Raw genomic sequence first — 22542 nt, 5'->3', positions numbered from 1 at the left:
AGTTAAAATGTCCTCTACCACAGTGCTACTCAAAGTGGTGGTCCGCAGACCTGTGTCGGTCCGCGAGCAATCATTGGCTGCCAGTCTGTGCACACATTGGGAAAAAAAGTTGCCAGTCGCCCACAACAGATAGCTTGAGAAGCACTGCGGGTCTACCAGAACCCTCAAAATCAAGATTTAGAGAGATTGTAAACTCTCAAGGGGAAGATCACCAGAGAGACTGGAAGATGTTAGGAAGGTATTTTTTCCTTAAAAAATAAAATTTCAAGATTGGGTGAAGTCAGTTTTATTTTAAACTAATGAATAAAGATGCCAATAATTTAGTAAACATATTAGTGTTTGCATTTTTGTGAATAAATACTAAATCCTAAAGATCTTAAAAAACAGATCAATCAAACAGGTTTCCAATGGCCCGTCTTCAGTTTTTAAGCCATTCATAAGTTTTTCTTTTGTAATATCCAATTTTTTCATTACATATCAGTCAAGTCAGTAAAGCTTTGCTCTAGACTCACAAAGACATAGATCATTTTCTGAATGGTCTAGTTCAGCTAGGGTTACTACTTGGCTGGTATTTGACCGGCCTGGCCATTTTTTAATGGATTTGCCAGTTGCAGAAAAATAATTTAATCTGCTGGGATTTTTTTACGTGGATCTAAAGATTTGCATTATCATCACAATACACTGGGATATCTAATGTTAAAAGTTTCTGTGTCCAGCTAAAGATGTTGCAGTGGTCCCACGTCCATGATTTAAGGAATAACAGAATAAAACTGTTGAAAATACAGCAGCTGTCTGCGCACCAACACACAAGCACACCGTGCATGTGTGAGAGAGGGTTTGAGTTACACGAGAGTGAGATGTGTGATATTATCAATCTTATCTGTATGTGGTATCACTCTAGATACTATAAGCGGCTGTTGAAGGGGAGGGTTTGTGGAGTTGCCCTGTGGTTGGGGTTGCAGTGGGCTTGCTGGGGCAGGTTTTTTGGATTTCAAAGGTGGTAACCCTAAAAGTTCAGTTCATATACAAATATCTCACAACACAAAATATGTCTTTTGTTACTTAAAAAACTTAGTACTTAAATTATTGTGGTTCAGCGTTCTCCATTCTCTTCCTTTCTTAGGCCCTGATCTGGCAACTCATTCTGTAGGGGTGGAAGCAGAGGTCTACTGACATGCATCTACTTGCAGGATTGTGGCCAAAGAGCTTGCACCATGCAGCTCCATCATAGTAGTGTTACTGGTACAGAAAAATCCCATACAAACAGTGTAAACAAGCCCTTAATTTTGGATGCTTTAAAAAAGAAAATATAGAAGAACAAATTCTGCAGTCCTTAGGCAAAACTTCCACAGACTATTGGGAGTTTTGTCCAAGGACCAGAGTTGATTCAGAAGACAAATATATGATTGTGCATATCTGGTTATCTTGAAATTCTGCAGCTGCATATGTCTAAATAAACATAGTTGCATGACTTTTAAGATATGTGGTGCTGCTCATCATGTACATGAGATTTAGAATAAAGAATCTGAAGTGATATTTCAGGGCTCTTCTTTTTTTCATCAGTGTCTGACTTTTTAAGCATCTCACTGTTAAGGCAGCATTTGAGACATTCTGCTGAGAATTTCTCCCTTTAAAGAAATGACATCAATTTGATTGCCAATTTTGAGATTCACTCCAGCTTTGCTCCCTGGGCCAGTCTCATCACTTTTTGGGAGGTTCACAGCATACTCTATTAATGCGAATGAGCAAACTTAGTTGTATTAACAAATAAACAAGGTATCATGTGTCCCTTAAAAATGGCAGTTTCTCTGTTTTCAGGTCGTAACCCTCTCAGTTTTATAGAAATCCATATTTTGTCATGGAGTTTGTAAGCCCCAGCTTGGGAGGGAAGAGGAAGTATGGAGATGTACTTTGACATAAGATATTATTCCAAAATAACTGTCCCAACCCCTAAAAATGGGTGCTGTAGTTTGGAAATAAAATTAGATACCATATGATAAGGATGACACACACAAATATAAAACTGTTTTTCCCCGAGACATTGCACTGGAATGAAGCTACTGAATGTGTGAATAACAAGGGCTAACCAAGATGATGAAGAAAATATATATGAAGATAAATTTACCCATTTATAATCTGAGGACCTGTCTGTTGTGCTTGTATGTTGAAGATCTTACAGTGCTTTTAGTAAGAGTAGGGATTTGCCTTTGTGTCCTTGGACAAAATTCCCCCTATTTACCTATTCTTATGAAGGGTGTTTTTCACCAAGCTTCTGCCTCCACTGCAGAGATGGCTACACTTCCATGGTGCTGTGTACATACAGAGTGTTAAACACTTGGGATTCTTCAAGGTGAAAAAGCATTCCGTATAAATATACCATAAATGTTTAAATGATATATGTATACAATCTTCAAGTTTTAATAATGGGCAATACCTTAAATTATAGCAATATAACATGGGCCCAATGCTTTATTTAATCTAACAGCAAAGCTTCCATAGACTTCAGTCTTCCCTATGCCTGATTGTAATATAATGAATGAATCATCTAATGTACAAAATTCCTCTATAACAACAAAAGTGATACTTGGAATTTGGGTCCAAAATATCACTGAAAATATAAATTTAATTTCGATTTGTAGCTTTGATATCTAGTACTAACACCTTAACATCAGTTTTCTAGTAGTTTAAAATGCCTGAAATGTAAATGCGTTTTAAGCACTCTACACATGAGTATTATCTTCTGGTACAGTAATTTTAAATAGTGTTAATCAGCCTGAAAAATCCACCTTGAAATGGAAGTGTAAATCAAGTTCAGGAAACAGTGAATTTTAAAACAACATCATCTACTGCAAAAGATATAAAATGTATTTGGGAATATATAAGTATACAATACTTTATTTCATTTCATGCACATTTTTTAAATCAAAAAGACTTTTAATTCTTATTCCTGTTTGCAAATATTTTATCTGTGTAGCCTTTTAAAATTTATAGCACCTTTTGACATGCATTACTTGTTAGTGATAAAAACAAAGACAACAATTAAATACAATAAAAAAAAGAAATCTTTATTCTTTTGGCTCAACTGTAATGTGGTTTACCGTTCTTTATGGTAATAGCATTTTCCTGCATGCAGTTCACCAACACACAAGTCAACAGTTTTAGTTAAAGGAGGAATCAACATTTAATTTTTGCTTGTGTAAGAAACACAAATGTCCTGATGTGATCAATTATACAAGTTTGCTACTTAGTTCTTGTGAAAAAGACACTGTCTATCCCATAGTATATTTAGAGCAGCTCTAGTGCAGCATGAATCAACAAGAATAAGAATAGTCTATGTAAACAAACACAGGTAAAGATCAATGATTCCATGAATAAAAAGACTACCTTGAAACTTCTGACGCAGGCAGTGCTAGGATTGCAAACAAATCTTTCCCACCACATTTCAATTACAAGTTATATCTATTTGGAAGCAAGTGCATTTCGGACTGAATTTTGAAATTTATTTCACATTAAAATGTGTGCAAAAATACAGTACTAATAAAAAGAAGCAGAAACCTAAAACTACCTCATTCTCTCCTTTACCTCTTATTTTGTGAAGTTCTTCGATTAAAAAGTGCTATGGACAGAAAGTAACAAAAGTGACTGTGACATCAACCTGAAGATAATTTTAATTTCTGATTTTATGTACAAAATGCTGAAAAATAAAATAAAATGATATTTTTACAATATTTATATTTCCTTAGAAAATTCTACCCATGTATTTTCAACAGATTAAGCAGTTTGAAACATGTCCTGTACAGTCTGGCTATATACCGCACAGTATTCACTTAAAATTTAAGAATGCAAAGCAAGAAGCTCTTTAATAGCTGCAAACTATTGCTTGATGATATGAAGGAATGATGTCTGGTTGAACAATTTGTTTCACTTTACCACTGACATATGGCTTCCCATATTAGACTTTTGAACAGTGGAAGGAGTAAAATACAGCAGCAAAGGCAAGATAAACATGCATCAGTGATAGCCTCCAAAATATCTATAATGGTACAGAATACATAATATTATCTGTTGAAAGCTTGCAAACTACACTTATCGTGGTACATATTTGATGCAATAAATATTGTGCTCAGGTCATTATTTGTTTGCTCAAACATGCACCACATGGTAAAGTAACTATTTACATAGATGGTATTATTTTATTGACACATACAATGTCAACCTTGCTGAGAGTAGAAGATGGCTAAATGATACTGCAGGGTGAAGCAAAACAGCTTTATAAAGGTCGACGTTTTTTGGTCAGTTCAATTTTCTAGGTTAGATTAAATGAGTATTTTGTTCTCCACAGAAGAACACTTAAAAAAATCAAGTTTATATCGCCAACATTTTTTCTCAGAGAAGTTTGTATCAACTATAATTTAATGACTTGTGAAAAAATAAAATATCTGTTTTATTATTGTAGGTTCTATGGGACTTTACAGGCACATTAAGATTTGTCTGAATGAGACACAAGATGAATACTTTCATTAAGCACCTCAAAATATGGAGCCACCCTGAAACATGGAAGTAGTTAAAACCCTTGCTTTGTGCGACTGGTATCGTGTTTTCCATGCATGAACAATGAGTGCGGCATGCCTTCATGCAAATCACTTCTGCCTGTACATTATAGAGAATCAGAGGATAGAACATCTGGTCCTCATTTCCCCTTCCCCAACACAAAACCAATTTACAAAAATAGTCACAGATAATAGGAAACAACCTGTGAATTAAAAAAAATGATAAATTCACCAACAATTTTTGTAAAAATATGGCAAATATAGCAGTTGAAATGCAGACAGTGGATACAATTACTGTACTCAAGTGTTTTTTGTTAATCACACAGAAATTGTAGGTTTGCACCTTTTTTTTTAAACTGGTCCCTACAGTCTGAGTAGCCATTTTGTCTCCTCTTCAGCAGCATCAGCTGGTAATGAAAACAATAACCTCCTGTCAAGGTTGTTACCCTGTTTTACAGAGTCACAGTTTGATGACGAGGGGTCACTGTCTTGTTATAGGCACTGACCTTAAGTATATATATATATATAATCATTTTATATATATATTTATATAAGTAAAAACAGTCAGTTTGGCATAGACCTCATACAGGAGTCTTGTTGACACAAACATGTCACTTTCTCAGGATGTAAACTATTTGTCACCAATGAAATTCTTTGTTACTTTTTACTTTCCCTGACGTCTTTACCTTTATCTTCTTTTTCTGATTTGTCTTTTTCATATTTCTCTTTGTCTGGCTTTGTTACGCTATCATAGGAAGGTGGAGAGGTTGTGGAAGGGGTCATATCTGTTTTTTCTGGAGTGGAGTTCTCATTTAGCTTATCGATAATCATATCTTCTTTGATAGGCAGGTCATCCTCATCTTTATCTTTATCTTGGTTAAACATACATGAAACTTTTTTAATTTTTTGCTTTAAAAGGTAATGTCTGTAAGCTCGCTGAATAATGACAGCAGATACTTCCTCTTGTTTTCGTTTTAATGTGGTTGTAATCGGTTCATAGGAGACTTTAGAAGGATTTGCTGCCATAAACCGATCTTCCATTTGTATTCGAAGTGTATCCATTTCTCCACTTTCCCCCAAAACACGCTTTGTAAAAGCAAACAAGATGTCAAGGCAGTGAATTCTGTCACCACTTACCATGGGAAGATCCATTGCAATAAGCTGAACTTTGTTTGGTTTTGCTATAAGAAGAGGAGGATCCAGTGAAGCTGCAAAATCAGATAGTTTACTGAACTCTATGAACTGGGTGGCGTCTGGATCAAACTTTTCCCAAACCTCATAGAACATCTCAAAGTCATCCTCACTCAGGGGCTCGGCACTTTCTTCTGTAGCAACACTGAAGTTCTCCAAAATAACAGCAATATACATGTTTACTACAACTAGAAATGAGATGATAATATAACTGACAAAAAAGAAAATCCCAACTGAAGGGTTACCACAGTCTCCTTTAACAGAGCTTCCTGGGTGATCTTTGTAAGGGTCACAGTCTGGTTCTCCACTGTTCAGAATTGGTGCTAGCAAACCATCCCAACCAGCTGATGTGGTAATTTGAAATAGGCAGATCATACTGTTGCCAAAAGTTTCAAAGTTGAACATGTCATCAATCCCAACTTCCCTCTTAACGTAGGCAAAGTTGGACATTCCAAATATAGCATAGATAAACATGACCAGGAAAAGCAGGAGACCTATGTTAAACAAAGCAGGAAGAGACATCATCAAAGCAAAAAGCAGAGTGCGGATTCCTTTAGCACCCTTAATGAGACGCAGGATTCGACCTATTCTGGCGAGTCGGATAACTCTGAACAAGGTGGGGGACACAAAATATTTTTCAATCAGGTCAGCTAGAAACATACCTGTTAAAAAATAAATTTGTTAGTAAACATATAATAAAATGTAACAGCAACTACTAAAGATTTATACTATTACATACCATGTTGACCAATGAGAAGTGAAACAAACATATTCAAATAGCAGAAGTTTGCATTGTGGGCTTTTAGTTCATTTAACCAAACAGTTACAGTATGGTATGATATACAAATCTGAAAAATCCAACTAGAACTTCTGCAGCACTTTGCAGGATTTTGTAAAACTGCACCAAAGAGATTTGTACATTTTAGACGGTATCACTATATTTTTTCCTGGAACTGCTCCCCACTTATACACTACAATGATCTGTTAGTGAATAGAGCAGTGGATACTGAAGTTTACAGAATATGTTTCTGTTTAATTGTAATAGAACCAATCTAGATTAATCTGAAGGAAGTGCCCCTTTATAGTTTCTGGTAGTGAATGACAATGTAATCCATTAAAATAAAATTATTTAAATTAAATATGCAAATTTAGACAGGTACTTAACTCTTTAATCACCAGTGAAATAATGTGACCAAATATTTAGTGGGAATCCCACAACAAGCCAGTATATAAATAAACCAGCAATGAAAAGGCTTCTTAGAAGAAAAAAGTGGCAGAAAATTTCTTTATTATGGCACCAGAGAAGCATAAAAACGGTGACCTTTTCAGCCACTCACAAGATAGCTATGGGTAAAATCCTGTTCCCAAAAAATAGGCCATAAAACCAGATAGTGGACTGAGGAATCCTGCAAGGTCAGAGAGATGAAATTGTATCCATTCCAGGCAGCCCGTTCTGCTCCTGTGCTCTAGATAGAGAAATAGGCCATTGGAACTACATATTTGTAGATCCACCTGCTCTGGCCCTGCTCTTCCCTTTGCCTCTCCTGAGTTAATGGGTAAAGAACCCTCAGATATAAGTGGCAGAAGTGGCTCTGCAGCAGGAATGGTGGGGGTGCTGACCTGCTATGTGGGGTCCTAGCATGCTGTCTACACTAAACAGTAAAACCAGACGGATTCTTCTGCTGTTAGTGTTGACTGTCATCTCAGGGTTGCAGGGCACAATTTCTCCCTGTGATTACCAATAATAAAATTTGTTCACTTTTGCCTCAAAACAGCCTTTCCATTTATTGGTTTGTTTCTATACTAGAGTGATATCCAATTTCTACTGCACTCAGAGTCATGGTCTAGTAGGGTTGCTAATTTTGTCTGGACGTATTCCTTAAGGTTTCATCACATGACATAATCTTGAATTAAAGATTAATCTTTAACTCCTGGAGACTCCAGGACAATCCTGGAAGCTTGGCAACCCTACAGTCTAATTTCTGATACTGAAAATGACAATCAATCAAATCTAATTGGTATAAAAACTTTAATACACAGTTCCTTTATTTCATGTACAATATGGAATAAAAAATTGGCAAACTAAAGAATCAGACTCTCTTCAAGTCAAATGTTAAGGAATTTTAAATTCCTAAAACAAATGTTCAATTTCCACTCTTTCAGTCCCTTCTTGAAAGTGAATTGTACTTACCTACTATGGAAAGAATGACAACTACAAAATCAAAAATGTTCCAGCCTATGGTGAAGTAGTAATAACGAAGTGAAATCAGTTTCAGAATACATTCTCCAGTGAAAAGGACAATGAACACAAGGTTAATCCACCATAAATTATCTTGCATCTCATCACTCTGGTTGTCTGTTTCTACCATCATGGTGACCATGTTAAGGCAGATAAGAATCATGATGCTGATGTCAAATACTTGTTTTGTCACAAAATCAAAGACCATGCCTTGGAATTTGTTCTGTGGGTAAAAAAGAATGCATCATGAATACACCTTGTGTATACATTTCATTCCCAAATTCATACAAATAACTAACTAAATCTACATTTTCCTCATCTGTAAAATGGGGATAATGATACTGACCTCCTTTGTACTTGGAGATCTACTGATGAAAAGCACTATATATAGACTTGGCGAAATTCAATTTTTATTTTTTTATAATTTCAACAGATAACATCAAGGTTAATTTGTAAGCATTTTCTCAATTTTTATCAATTTAAATTTTCAGTCATAGAAAATTATGGGGGAATCAGACAATAGAAAGAATCAGACAATTATTTAATGACAGCAGACATTGAAATTCAAAAAATTAAAGTTTGATAACTGTTAAAACACAAATTCTCAACATCACATCAAAATATACAAAGTAATTATCCACAAATCAAACTCGAATAAGTTCTCAAGCAGAGTTTTTCTTACTTCGCCTATCAGTAGATTTTGATTTATTTTTGAAAAAATTTGAAAAAAAATTTCATTGGTTTGTGTGTACACTGAAATTGACATTTACAGACATTTACCAATAAAAATCTAATCTTTCCAAGCCTAACTATATAGGAGCTAGGTATTATTATTATTATTATTAGTTGTACACTGAGGCCTGCATTTTAAGATAGCCTCCTTTTAATGTGCATTCACTTATTTGTGAATACACAGACATTTGCACACAAATTCAGTAGTAAGGCCTCCAAAGATTCTACTTATGCATATTAAAGGAAAGATTTTCAAAGCTACAAGATTTGGTTGTCTTACTGACATTCATTTTAATATATGGGCTTTAGTGATACAGCAGACTAAAAAAATGTTCAGCTTTGGCAAAACTGGCAAACAAGTTTTGCTTTTTGCCCACGGCCATCACTTCCCTTCCCTGGAAACCTATACAGGTCTCGGAGCTAAAGAAAATACAGCCTCCCTAAGAAATACTTCTTGTACCACTAATAAAATCTTCAGCCTCAATTAACTATAAAAACATTCATTAGAGAAAATCCTTCTGCCATCTGTGCAGCTGTTGAAGATATGCTGACAGCTGAACCAGTATGGTTCCACTGCACAAGGAGCAGAACAGGAATTGAAGGTCCTTTGCATGGGGAGAGTGCACACTTTGAGCAGTCCAGAGCTGTACTCGAGTTGCTCTCTAACTGACATTGCAGAGGATGGAGGCTGGGGAAGAGAGAGGCTGAGAATCCTCCGTTTCATGGATACTCCAATTCTCTATATCCAAGAACAGGCATGTAAGAGACATGTGGAGTAGCCTCCACAGGACAGCTGCAAAGCCACTCTTGGCCTGAGAAGAGGATTTCTTCCTAAGGCCTTGACACATTTGGCACTCATGGTACTCGAGTTGTAAGTTAGTTGTTTTAGACAGATCAGTGGTTTGAAGGATGCGACCTACAATCCCACTAGTCTTCCAACAGATGTAGAGTGAGAATACAAAGCAAAAAGAAGGGTCTTCCACAACCAAGGAGGTTAATGAATACAAAAGAGAAAATTCATTTGGATTTAAAGAGAGACAAAGTTTGCTTTAGGTCAATTATTTTTCCTACTTACAACTTAACCCAATATGTTATTTAAACAGTGTGTGGGGGAGGGAGGGAAATACTTTAATTCTTACCGCTGGCCTAGGTATAGGTTTTTGTGGCTTCTTTGAACCCAGCTTTTTCATTGCATTGTAATATTTCTTCTGTTCTTCTGTCATAAAGATGTCTTGGCCTCCAAAGTAAAGAAATGAGATCAAAACTAGTTACAACCATGTACCTCCATTGATTACCTATAGCCACCATCACACATTAGTATTATCACTCCTGTTCAGAGTCTCAGCAGAAATCAAGGACTGAATGGGCATAAAGACTGGCTTGCTCTCTCATCCTTCTTATTTTTATTGTCATTATATATTGGGAGCTGCTAACAAGTCCTGAATTTAGGTTGCCTAACACTTTCCATTCCAAAAGATTTTTGCAACTTTTTCTTTGAGAAGCTCTCAAATGTCCAGTGTTTGCAGTAGGCCTTTGATGTTTTGCAGGGGGAATGCACTTAGGCAACAGATGTGCGCTGTCTTTGTCCCATGCAAGTCCTTCAGCTTTTGCCCAGACAAGAATGTTAAAAAATTCAACTTCCCTTCTCTTGTTTTTGCTCCTCAGGAAAAATTTGGCAAAATGCCTAAATAATAAGTAAAAATGAATATTCTATGGCTGGGTTCATGCCCTTGCCAAAGCAGCAGCACATACTGTACTGGCTACACCCAGAAGCTGCCAATGAAGGCATAGTGGAATGTTGCAGGGGTGAAGAGGGCCAGGCTGGACTCCCTTCCCTCCTAGACCTAGCACAACATGGTCTCAGCAGCCCTTTCCTCTCCACCCACAGAGTCACCACATGGGACAGGAGCTCCCCCAACCGAAGAATGTGGGCCAGCAAAGAGAGCCAAGTCAGACTGGGTTCCCCCATGCCAACAAACCCTTGGAGTCAGCACTCCTTCCTCCCCATCTGGGATAATAGCCTTTTCCTGCTGTCAGCTAATGTATTTAATCCTGTAGCTCAAGTAGTGATAGTATTTATTCAGCACTGCAGCAAAAATTAAGACTCAGTACAGTACAAAGAAGGATAACATGGTCTTACAACTAAGATTTACATGTCTACATTTGGTTGCTCTCAGACATGGAGGCAATGTAGCCAACATTTTTTTTATTGCTTGATTTGGCCATTTAAATCTTTAGCCTTTTTTATGATACAACACCTTTACGTTGATTATCTTTTTTCTTTTTCTGTTTTGGTTATATATGCTCATGTGTATGGTTTTCCGAATTCATCCATCCTGCTACATTACATGGAATGAATACAGTTAAACCTGATTACATTACATACTGCATGTTACAGCAAGTGATAATAAATGTTCACCATAAAGAGTAAAAAGTATAATATTTTTCTGACCTGAAGTCACTACAGTAATTCATTGTATGGTAGGCACCAAAACAAGCAATATTTTTGTATTTAGCTTTCTTTTCAGAACAGTGACGAAATACTTATCTTCTTTTTTTGCTGGTTGAAATTATCTATGATGACACCAATGAAAAGGTTCAGGGTAAAGAATGATCCAAAGATGATGAAGATGACAAAGTAAAGATACATGTACAGGTTGTCCTCATACTTAGGCTGATCCAATACCTACAAAACATGCACAATGTCAAGCTATAGTATCGGGGTGAACAATGTGCGTCAAAAGCCTTATTTGTTATATAAAGCCTAAGGCTCTATTATTCTGACTCATGCGCCTTATGAACTAGGCTCCGTACACTCTGATTCTGAAGCTTCAGAATTCACTTCCTTGCCACAGAACTCTGTTCCAGAATCTGAGCTTTCATTAAAAAATAAAGTTTCTAGTCCCGATGGTTGTTGGAAAAACCCTGAAAATGTGAAATGAGTGTGAACAAATGCCGCGTCACCTGCCTCAATCTATAGACAACCTGAAACAATAGCTCTAAGACAGGGTAGTCAATAGGTGGACCGCAGGCCAAATCCACACTGCCGGATGCTTTTGAACAGACCCTGAAAACTTTTTATTTATTCATTATTAATTATTATTATTATTGTTGTTGTTGTTGTTATTATTATTTTTGTATTATTTTCTCTGGAGTCTGGACCTTGACCAAGAAATTTGGACCTTGACAAAAAATAACTGATTACCCCTGCTCTAAGAGGTGTGAACTGTTCCATTCTTCTCCGTCAGGTTCTTGTGGATTCTGCAATTCCAATGGCAAACACTCTGATGTTTTTCCAAGATACCATGGAGTTCACCATTTCTGCCATAGAATCTGGCATGTTAATATAGCTAGGCTCCAGACATTTTGTTTTCCTTTCCTGCCAAGACCTCCCTTCAGTTGCCACTTTCTTACCATTTTTAACTCTAACAGGGAGTTAATAGGATAAAAGGGCACACCCCCTGCATAGTTTCATGGAGCAAGGAAGCAGGAAGTTAGGGAGCCAGAATGGAGCACAGCTTGTAGCCTGGGAGCAGAGGGAGAAAGAAGGATAAACTGATGAGCTATGTGGAGCACAGAACAGTACAGGAACTGAGACCTGAGGAGTGGAGCCAAGCTGCTTGGAAAACAACCTCATCCTTGAAAATAATCATTGTTGCAAATAATTGCCCACAAATTTTCCATCAATGAGTGTTTCCAAGTATGAATCATAGCCTATTGAGTGTTTGCTCAGGAGCCAAGGGTATTTCATGGCAAAATAATAAGTTAAAGTTACTGTGGAATTTGGTCTAGCTGTGCCACATAGTATACGGGACCTTAAAAGATCTTCCCCAATCTCCTTTTCTTTTGTATTTTCATGCTCTTTGCTACCTGTTCTGCTTTATGGAACTATATAGCTCCATGTTATCTCATTTCCAGTATCACTCAAGTAAGATATCAGTTACATTACTAGGATCACAGAGTTCATGCAATCAAAACAATGGCTCAAGGTAATATGCTTACCTTTCGAGAATCCACAGCTGCATACATTATATCCATCCATCCTTTAAATGTGGCCTGTAAACAGAACACATGTGCTTAATTTCTGCTGTTCTAGAAAATGGCTAATTGGAGACACCGTTTATGAACTGAAGAACAACTATATTCATATTCATTTTAAAGTACTGGTATGGTGCAAGATTAATATTTAGCTTTCACCTTGTATCCGGTTGTTTTGTATACAAGAATTGTAAACAATTATAATAAATATGCAATCCAGCTAAATGCAGTACCTAATCTTTTACTACAAAGAATAATATATCTATTAAAAATTCTCATCTGAATATGCACTATTGGAAACAAAGATACATTTTGTGGGGGGGATGTATCATGGTCTATATGATGTAAGCTCTGCTCCTGACTTTCAGAGTTAAGGCTGAGTTGGTTTTTGCACTTAAATATATATGTGTGTGCGCACAGTGTATGTTTACAGCCATGTGTATACAGCTGTGACCCAAAGAATAACCATGGATATAGTCAGTATAATAAATATGCATACATACATATAGATATAGATAGATATTTAACTGCAAAAGCCAACTCAGCCTTAACTGTGAAATCAAGAGCAGTGCTTACATCATATAAACCATAATACACCACACACACACAAAATGCATTTTTATTTCTGATAGCATGTATTCAGATGAGAATTTTTAACAGATATATTATCCTCTATAGTAAAAGATTAGGTATTGCATTTAGCTGAATGCATATTTATTATACTGAATACATCCATAGTTATACTTTGTGTCACAGCTGTATATACATGGTTATAAAACAAATTCTGCACATCACCAGTTCTGGTGCTCAAACAAACTATGCACTCCACAGTAACAATGGTTACTCCATACAACTCACTGCACAGTTCAGGGCCCGTTAACCTCTTCTGCAGCAATCCCACCACACATCCTCCTTGCAGTGAAAGAGAAAGCATGCTGAAGCATGGATAGTGCATGTGTTAAGCCCAGAGACCAATTGCTCCACGAGCTGGACACTTAAATAGGTTACTCTGCAGTCATTTGAGTGCATGGGAATCACTTCACCTCTAGATCAGGAGTAACTAGTTTGTCCTACGATTGCTACAGATGGGTTGCTACCAGTAATTACAAGAGGTAAATATAGATAAAGTAACTTATTATATATGGTGAATTATGTCCCCCAAACTTGCACCATAAGGGAGAAGTAGTAGTCATGGCAATATGAGCCTAAAGTAAGAAAATATTCCAGATTTGAATTGATAGATTCTCAGGGCTTTTAGAATTGTCAAGAAGAAACAAAGCAGACCAAAAGGTGTCCAAGAGGTGATAAGCATGTTTGCATGTAATGGTGTGATTCCATGTCTTTTAGAAATGAGTAAGTATTTGTCTAATATTTATAAGTTTACACAATGTATTTTGAAACTTGTTTTTTAAAGCAAAGGTACAAGTATAAGAAAAAACAAATAGCATCCCCAAAAGTTAAAGCCGTAGTGCTTCAGAGTCCAAGCCACACCCAGTGCTCCTCATTGAGCCTTGGAAACACCACCTCCTCTTTCGTGTCCCAGTAAGTTCTGATCATGCAAACTAGGCGACCAATCAGCTCTCCTATTTCCTATCATGTATTCAAGCCTCCCATCCTTCCTCAAAGGGACCCCGCACCACTACCACTCAGTTCCACTACTCCTTTCCAGAACATCTCAGTACCCTTGATTTTTGCTTTTTATTCTATCTTTAGTTGTGTGACTTTAGCCATATAATTTTAATAGCATATACGCTTACCAAATTTACTCTCCATAATACAGGGAGCCAACATAGCCAGTTGAACTGGCAAGCTGGAAGTGAGTCCCAGGTATGTAAAGGGAGAGACTATGAATATTGTAAGCGTCCATTTCTGCTTGCTTGAGATCTCTTCCACAGCCAGATATTGTATGTCTGTATGTATCTGTCTTTTTAAAAATTGTGCTCAGCATTCCTACTATATGTAAGGATTTTCATGGCACAGTAGTAAACAAAGTATTTTTTTAAGTGCAGAACAGGGTTACTTAGTGACAAAAACATTGAGAAATTACTCTTTACTACAAGTAAACAATAAGAAACATATTAAAGAGTGGTCACTTACTACTTGAAGCAGAGAAAGATAGCCAAGTCCTACATTATCAAAGTTTACTTTAACGTTTTTCCATCTGGCAGTTTCATTGTTGTTTATGAGGTCCTCACATTGACTATAATTGTTGATTTGGCTGATATCAAACCTCTCATCATTTGTGGTATTAACACAATAGTAGAATTTGCCAGCAAACAGATTTACTCCCATGATGCTGAAGATTAGCCAGAATATAAGACAAACAAGAAGCACATTCATAATGGATGGAATTGCTCCTAAGAGGGCATTCACAACGACCTAGCATATAAATAAAAGGAAAATAGTGGAAAAAGAGTGAGAATATGTATAGCAATAAAATAATTAGATATTTTATCAATTTTAATCAACCTTTCTTAAAATTAATACAGTATTTTAATTCTGTTTGCACTCTGCTTTTCAATTGGTGAAAGTAACTCATAAAATTAATTTAACAACCAAAAGATGAACAAACTTCACCTAGGTAGAAAGGAAAAAAAGTATAAAATAAATAAAAACCTGATAGTGGTAGGATGTTGCCTTAATTTGAATACTCTAATAAAAGAAAAAAAGAGATACATGTTAAACACAGACATAAAGGAAAATCTATAAAAATGTAGCAATCATAGGTTTAAAGAAAGAATGATGACATGAAGAACTAATTATGAAAAGGACGTAGCAAAAATAGAAAAAAACCATGAAGATTTAATTCTTTAAGATTGTTTAATTTATGTAACTCTAAAATCTGTGCACACATTTCTTGTCTTATTTATTCATGCATTATTCTTCTAAAGACCAGTAGCAACCTTTACATTAAAAAGAGCAAAATCAAAGTGTATATTATGTGTTTAGTTGGATAAGCAGTCCATTTCAAAATTCAGTCTAAACAACATTGTCACTGAGTGTAATTAATTTTAAATAAATAGGAAATTAGGAGAAGTCAGAATATTAATATGAACATCTTAAGGAAGTATGGTGGTAGTTAATACAAATGGAAAAGCAGGTAGGTACCCAAACAAGAATACTCAGCAACAGTTAAGACTTAGAGGAGGAGACTTTATTTTATTCCCACTTGACTTCAGTGGGAACAGAATCAGGCCCAAATGTAGCAACATGTAAGAATGGGTTATTGTTAGCCAAAGTATTTAAGGGCTTTTACAAATATGCCAGGGTAAAAAAAAACAGTAGGGAGAAAGTAGGGCCACTAAAAAGGATGAGGTGGGTTTACTTAATGTTTAGATTAATAATGATTGAAAAAAGGGTTAAGATAATTAACACTTGTAAAAAATCTGTCTGTAAACCAGAATAATAAAGAAAAGAAAAAAAACAATTAGGGCCCAATCCAACTGCTACAGAAGTCAATGGAAAGACAATGGCAGCTGGATCAGACTGCTAGAAAATAAGAGAGATTTTGTAAAACACCTAAAGAAAAAAGATCAGCTAAGAGAATATTTGATGAATGTGAACATATGCAAATTAGTCAGTCCATATGATATGGATCTTAGGACAAATTACTGCTCTGTAAGTCTAACTAATGTCTGTCCCTAATGAAATAAGATGATGAAAGAATAAGTAACAACATATGAATTGGGTAGATGATGTCTAGTGGGTACTATGGCAATTGTTATTAGGTATGATCTTATATTAAACCTTTGTTAATAATCCTGAAGAGGAGCATACTAATCATGCTAACAAAGCTGATACTAAATTGAGAGCAGATGCACATGCTAGTGAGGATAAAGAAGTAATATGAAGAGACCTAGAAATATTTTTAAAATGGGCCAAAAATAGCAAAATGACATTTAATTTAAGAAATGTATGGTAATGTATTTTGGGAAAAATAATATGAAACTCAGATATTTGAAGTGGTGGAGAAATTTGAAAAGCATTAATGCTGAAAGTACTAGCGATGACTGTGGACAGAAAATTAGACATGAGTTAGCACTATGATATTAAAACGCTAAGATAGAAAAGAGAGCAGCAAAAAAGGCCAATCATACTGGCAGCAAAACTGTCAGTGCAATTTTGGGCTTCCAGGCAGATGCACTGTGGCATGCAAGAAAGAGGTAATTAATAGTGGCTCTGGTGTAACCCCCCCACCTAAAATTCAAATTACTTTTAGACACATAACCAGAAATATATTTATAAATAAGAGGGCTATCACAGGATGAAATTAAGAGTACCTTCCTGATGGTAAAATCTATTAAGATGTGGAATAGTGTCCAAAAGAAATGGAGGAAGTCTCTTTGCCTGGTACACTTAAAAGTTTATTGGACAAAACACTAGAAAAGGGGAAAGACAGTGAACTAGTCAGAAGTTTCTGAGCAGGGATATCATGGGCCCATTAAAATGAAAGGCTCGTTGTCCAGCTTAAAAAAGGTATAATGGAAACAATTTTGCATTGGCAGTGAAATGGACTTGATGATGGGATAGCTCTTTTCCACCTCAAACTTTTAGAATTCTATTAATTAAGTAGGAATAACATCATCAGAGCGTAAATCAAAATGAAATACGCAGAGATTATAGGTGAACAGACCTAAAAAAAATTATTTCAGCATCTTTCCTCAAAGCACTTTACAAAGACCAATAATTAGCCTTACAATATCCCTAGCTAAATATTATTTACAGATGAGGATACTGGGGCACAGATGTTAAGTTACTTACTCAAGGCTTACATAAAAATTCTGTGGCAGACCCAGAACTAGAACCTATATCTAAAAATGTCCAGGGTTGTGTCTTATCATTCCTCTTTGGCATATAACAGAAATGTATTATTAGCTGAAGTCTGGCAGTTTGGATCAAGATGGTGTGTTGCATCAAGAGATGGCTCAGATACATTAAAGATGGGTCAGCTGTAATTTGTTCCTTTTTCGGGAAATTTGGTGCAGCTCATGGGTTCCCGATAAGCTGCCACTGCAGCCCTCAGCTGGGAAAAGTTTGATACCCTTCTATATGCTGTTGAGAGCCCATATGAGCATCAAAGGAGACTTCAGCACATGGGTGCTTTTTGAAGTAAAGGGGAAAATTAAGATAATTTTCTAGGAAACTATCTCAGAAAACATGTTGCTTTTTCTAATTCTGATAGCATCTTATGGCTTTGTAGCCATTTTCAGTTTTCTGGTGAAAAACTTGGATTTATCACTTACATGCAAAGATAGGCTAGAAATAGTGTATAATATTTAATACGTAAGCCTTATTGATATTTCTTCTCCACATGAGCTGGTTGTTTGTGCTAAATAACAATACTACAATGGAAGAAGGAAATCTTTATGGTGGTTACAGTTTGAATTACACGCAGAAGCTCTGTTTGCATCCTAGTAATTAAAACACTTTAGTAAATGGGTAAAAGTAATGAACTAGTTAGAGGTTTTTGAGTGGGAATATGATGGACCATGTCATAAAAATAAAGGGAAGGGTAAACCCCTTTGAAATCCCTCCTGGCCAGGGGAAAGCTCCTCTCACCTGTAAAGGGTTAAGAAGCTAAAGGTAACCTCGCTGGCACCTGACCAAAATGACCAATGAGGAGACAAGATACTTTCAAAAGCTGGGAGGAGGGAGAGAAACAAAGGGTCTGTGTCTGTCTGTAGTCATCTTGGCCAGGGACAGAACAGGAATGGAGTCTTAGAACTTTTAGTAAGTAATCTAGCTAGGTATGTGTTAGATTATGATTTCTTTAAATGGCTGAGAAAAGAATTGTGCTGAATAGAATAACTATTTCTGTCTGTGTATCTTTTTTGTAACTTAAGGTTTTGCCTAGAGGGGTTCTCTATGTTTTTGAATCTAATTACCCTGTAAGATATCTACCATCCTGATTTTACAGGGGGGATTTCTTTATTTCTATTTACTTCTATTTTTTATTAAAAGTCTTCTTGTAAAACACTGAATGCTTTTTCATTGTTCTCAGATCCAAGGGTTTGGGTCTGTGGTCACCTATGCAAATTGGTGAGGCTTTTTATCCAACATTTCCCAGGAAAGGGGGGGTGCAAGTGTTGGGAGGATTGTTCATTGTTCTTAAGATCCAAGGGTCTGGGTCTGTAGTCACCTAGGCAAATTGGTGAGGCTTTTTACCAAACCTTGTCCAGGAAGTGGGGTGCAAGGTTTTGGGAAGTATTTTGGGGGGAAGGACGCGTCCAAACAGCTCTTCCCCAGTAACCAGTATTAGTTTGGTGGTGGTAGCGGCCAGTCCAAGGATAACGGATGTAATATTTTGTACCTTGGGGAAGTTTTGACCTAAGCTGGTAAAGATAAGTTTAGGAGGTTTTTCATGCAGGTCCCCACATCTGTACCCTAGAGTTCAGAGTGGGGGAGGAACCGTGACAGACCAATTCAAAGGAAAGGCTCATTGTCCAAGTTAAATGAAATATAAAATAAAAGTCTCCATGCGTTTTCAGGCTTGATCCTATCATCTGTAATAAGAGTTCATACAGTCTTGATTAACTGTCATTTCCAACAGGGATTCTGGTACTGGGAAAAAGACATTTTTCACTATGCGAGTCAGGGCCCAATCAGTCTACTGAGTAAATCAAAAAAGCAATCTAATGAGTTCTGGGTCCAAACTGCGGCCACTGGGAGCAGTCCTTTATTTGTTCCAGTTGTCATTAAACATAGGTTCTACAATCACATCCAAAGCAAAGAAGCCTAGACCGGGGGTGTTTGTCTGTTCCCACAATTGGCTTACTGTAACATGGCAAAAGGAACACAAAACAGATCACAATTCTGAGGGAAAAAATGGTTTACAACAATGGACAGAACAAAGGTTCTACAGATGTTCTATCAAAAGCAAAATCTACCAGCTGTCAGGCTTGCATAAAACCTGAAACTCTGTTTAATCAATGCATCTCTGGATACAGTCAGCATTTGTTGTATAGGGTCAGTGTTTTTTGCCCATTTGTCCATATTTAGCTTTACAACTGAAGTTCTTTTTTTTTTTGGAGCCACATTGCTACAATCCTTCACTGTATGAAAATGTAGTAATGTGACTTCAAAGCCTGAGATGGAAAACAAATAATGCAGCATTAATAAAATAATTATGTTTACTCCAGAAATTATCAATAGCAATTATAAATTGCTAAAATTACTTAGGTGGTTATACTCAATGATAGAGAGTGTACTTATTGATATATTAAGATTTCATATGTTGTGGATTGTTTTCTAGAATTGACAATATTGTGCCTAATTTGATGTCACACATACATTATTATTATTAATATTATAGCCATTATTTATACTGATAGCACTAATTTTTCATTTTTAGTCTCTATAAAATAAAGGGACTTTTGGTATGAGTCCATTTATAATAATTATCATAATTTATGGAATATTACTTTGCCAAAACCAAAACTTATCTAAAACTAAAATAAGAAAAGTTAAAAATTCAAAATGCTGTCTATATCAATAACTGTGAAAACCTTTTCTTCTAACACAAGTGTGTTATTTGTTTCTCACTGGAACACATAATATGTAGGTGAGAACTGTAGTTTAAGGAAATTTGGCCTAAATTTTTTGATCTGCATAAAAGGGCAAAAATGAGAAATGACCTAGATAGATAATTAATTTTACAACTAATTTAAAACAGTTTCTGGGGCCCAAATACAGTCCTTGAATGTTCAGGTAAAGAGAAAACCACTGGCTTGGGAATATTGTGCCTGTACAAGGCATTATATCTCATGGGCTTTGGGGAGGAGGGGAAGTATACTGGGCAATGGCATTTCCTAGGCCTTCATGGTTCCCAATCCACCAATCCTATATGTTTCTTTTGGGGAGCTACATGTTTATGACAGAACTAGTTAGCCTCACCACTTGCATGCATCTGCAGGTAAGTTAAAGGGGTCCTTGACCCTATCCTTTCTCTAGCACTATTTTGTTTGTTGATGTCAACATGTTTATACTCATAACAGTAAAAAGTACAAATTCTAAGAAAATCAAAGATTTCTAGTATGACATCTGGTAATTTAAAATCAAAATAGTATGGTTAAAAAAGAAGAAAAACATACTACAAAACATAATTGGAAATTGCTAATGTAAATCATTAATATAAATCAGAATAACAAGAGACTTTGTCATTCACCAGTAGGGCATAGAGGATTATGTAAGGACTTTCCCCAGTCCCATACTGGATAGATGTGTGTCAGCCACTTCTTCAGCCTTCTCACAATGTTCCAGCAGAACTCTCTCCTTGGTTGGTGATATGGGTGTAGAGTGGCAGGGCTTTTCCCTTGGGAGGGTGTGACAGTCTACACTATTAAGGTTACCAGGTTTACAAAATTATGATAAATCTGTTACAAGTATGCCTTGTGAGGTATCATTGGAAAAGTCATAGTCTGACGATTACTGTCCTGTTAACATGTGTGTATCATGAGTGTATATGGAGTTATGAAATTTTGCTATATGTTTTTTACTGAAACATGTGAGTCTGGAGAATGCCCACAGACTAGTTCTTTACAAATAACAAAAGAACTATAAACAAAGGACTGGCATGTCTTTCCTGGAGACACCTGGAACTGCAGGTATACAGAAGGTGCAAGCAAGAATTAGCAATTCATGTGTGAACGACTGAGTGCAGAGCACCTTGCTAACTCATGGGGCCTTTCCAGTAAAAAGAGTCAGGATATGAAAAGGGGGAACAAAGGCCCCCAGCCACCTCTCTCCTCCCACATCTCTACTGAACCAAGATTGCTTGTAGAAGATTGGTCCCAGGCTGGGAAAGGACCCCTGCCTGTGTACTAAGAACTGTGAACTGCCTGCAACGTCCAGATGGGTGAGAAAAGTTGTGTGCTTCTAATTTAGCCTTGGTAAAATTTAGGAAACAGCTTGCAGTTTTTATCTTTTATTTCTTTTTGTAACCAATTCTGATCTACTATGCCTACACTACTTAGAATCACGTAGACTCTATCTTTCTGTAGTTAATAAACTTATTTTGATGTTTTATCTAAATCAGTGTGTCTTTGGCTGAAGGGCTTGGGGAATTTACTCAGGTTAATAAGGTATGGTGCATATTCATTTTCTTTGATAAAATAACAGACTTTATGAGCTTGTATTGCTCAGTAAGTAGCTGAGCAGTACAAAGCAGTACATTTCTGGAGTGCAGGGGATATGTGGGGGTTGCCCTATATACAATTCAAGAGTGGATGGGCATAGCACTCTGGTATATATCTAGGGGTGAAGGGTGATTTGTATGCTAGAGGCTGGGGTGAGTGGGCAGAGTGGCAGCTCACACAGCATAGTATACACCAGACTGGAGAATTAGGGCGCACAGCAATGCTACAGTCCAGATTTTATCCTGGGGGATGTCACAGAGGGGTACTCAGACCTATGGAAATTAACAGTTCAGCAATAATGTTGAAATAATTTCATATCTGAAATCAGTGATCAGAGACCTTTAGGACTCATTCAGAGGTAGCTCCCATTGATTTTGGTGGGCATTTTGGCTGTAAAAATAAGAGGGTGAAGGATTTGGTCAAGTTATAGATATTTTGAAATACTTTCCAACATTTTAAGTGATATTTAAAAAATTAAGCATATTCTTAACCAAATCTTTTAAGATCTCATGACCATTGACATTTTCACTTAAAAATAGGACTGCGCCATTTCATAAGCATAATAATTCCATGCATCAGGGAGAATCATTATGAAGATATAAAGGATCTGTTATGTGGGGAAGGCATTTGGCCTCAGGCATTGTATCTCATTACACCC

At 36.4% G+C, this 22542-nt stretch overlaps 1 protein-coding gene across 3 annotated transcripts in view; it reads right to left on the bottom strand.

The window, feature by feature from the left end:
- Positions 1-3044: 3044 nt before the first annotated feature.
- Positions 3045-22542, bottom strand: part of LOC311528676 (sodium channel protein type 2 subunit alpha) — a 100561-nt gene continuing 81063 nt past the window's right edge. For all 3 annotated transcript variants that reach the window (XM_084643981.1, XM_084643979.1, XM_084643980.1), the window contains 6 exons: positions 14848-15129; positions 12715-12768; positions 11261-11398; positions 9852-9956; positions 7933-8203; positions 3045-6403 (listed from right to left, as the gene is read on the bottom strand). In XM_084643981.1, coding sequence (XP_084500107.1) covers positions 5208-6403; positions 7933-8203; positions 9852-9956; positions 11261-11398; positions 12715-12768; positions 14848-15129 — 2046 coding nt within the window. In that variant the 3' untranslated portion in view covers positions 3045-5207. The remainder of the gene's footprint in view (positions 6404-7932; positions 8204-9851; positions 9957-11260; positions 11399-12714; positions 12769-14847; positions 15130-22542) is intronic.

The sequence above is a fragment of the Lepidochelys olivacea genome (assembly GCF_965140295.1).
Source record: "Lepidochelys olivacea isolate rLepOli2 genome assembly, chromosome: 11".
NCBI classification, from domain to species: Eukaryota; Metazoa; Chordata; order Testudines; family Cheloniidae; genus Lepidochelys; species Lepidochelys olivacea.
The sequence above is the reverse complement of the archived record's forward strand: the minus strand, read 5'-3'. Positions and strand labels throughout refer to the sequence as shown.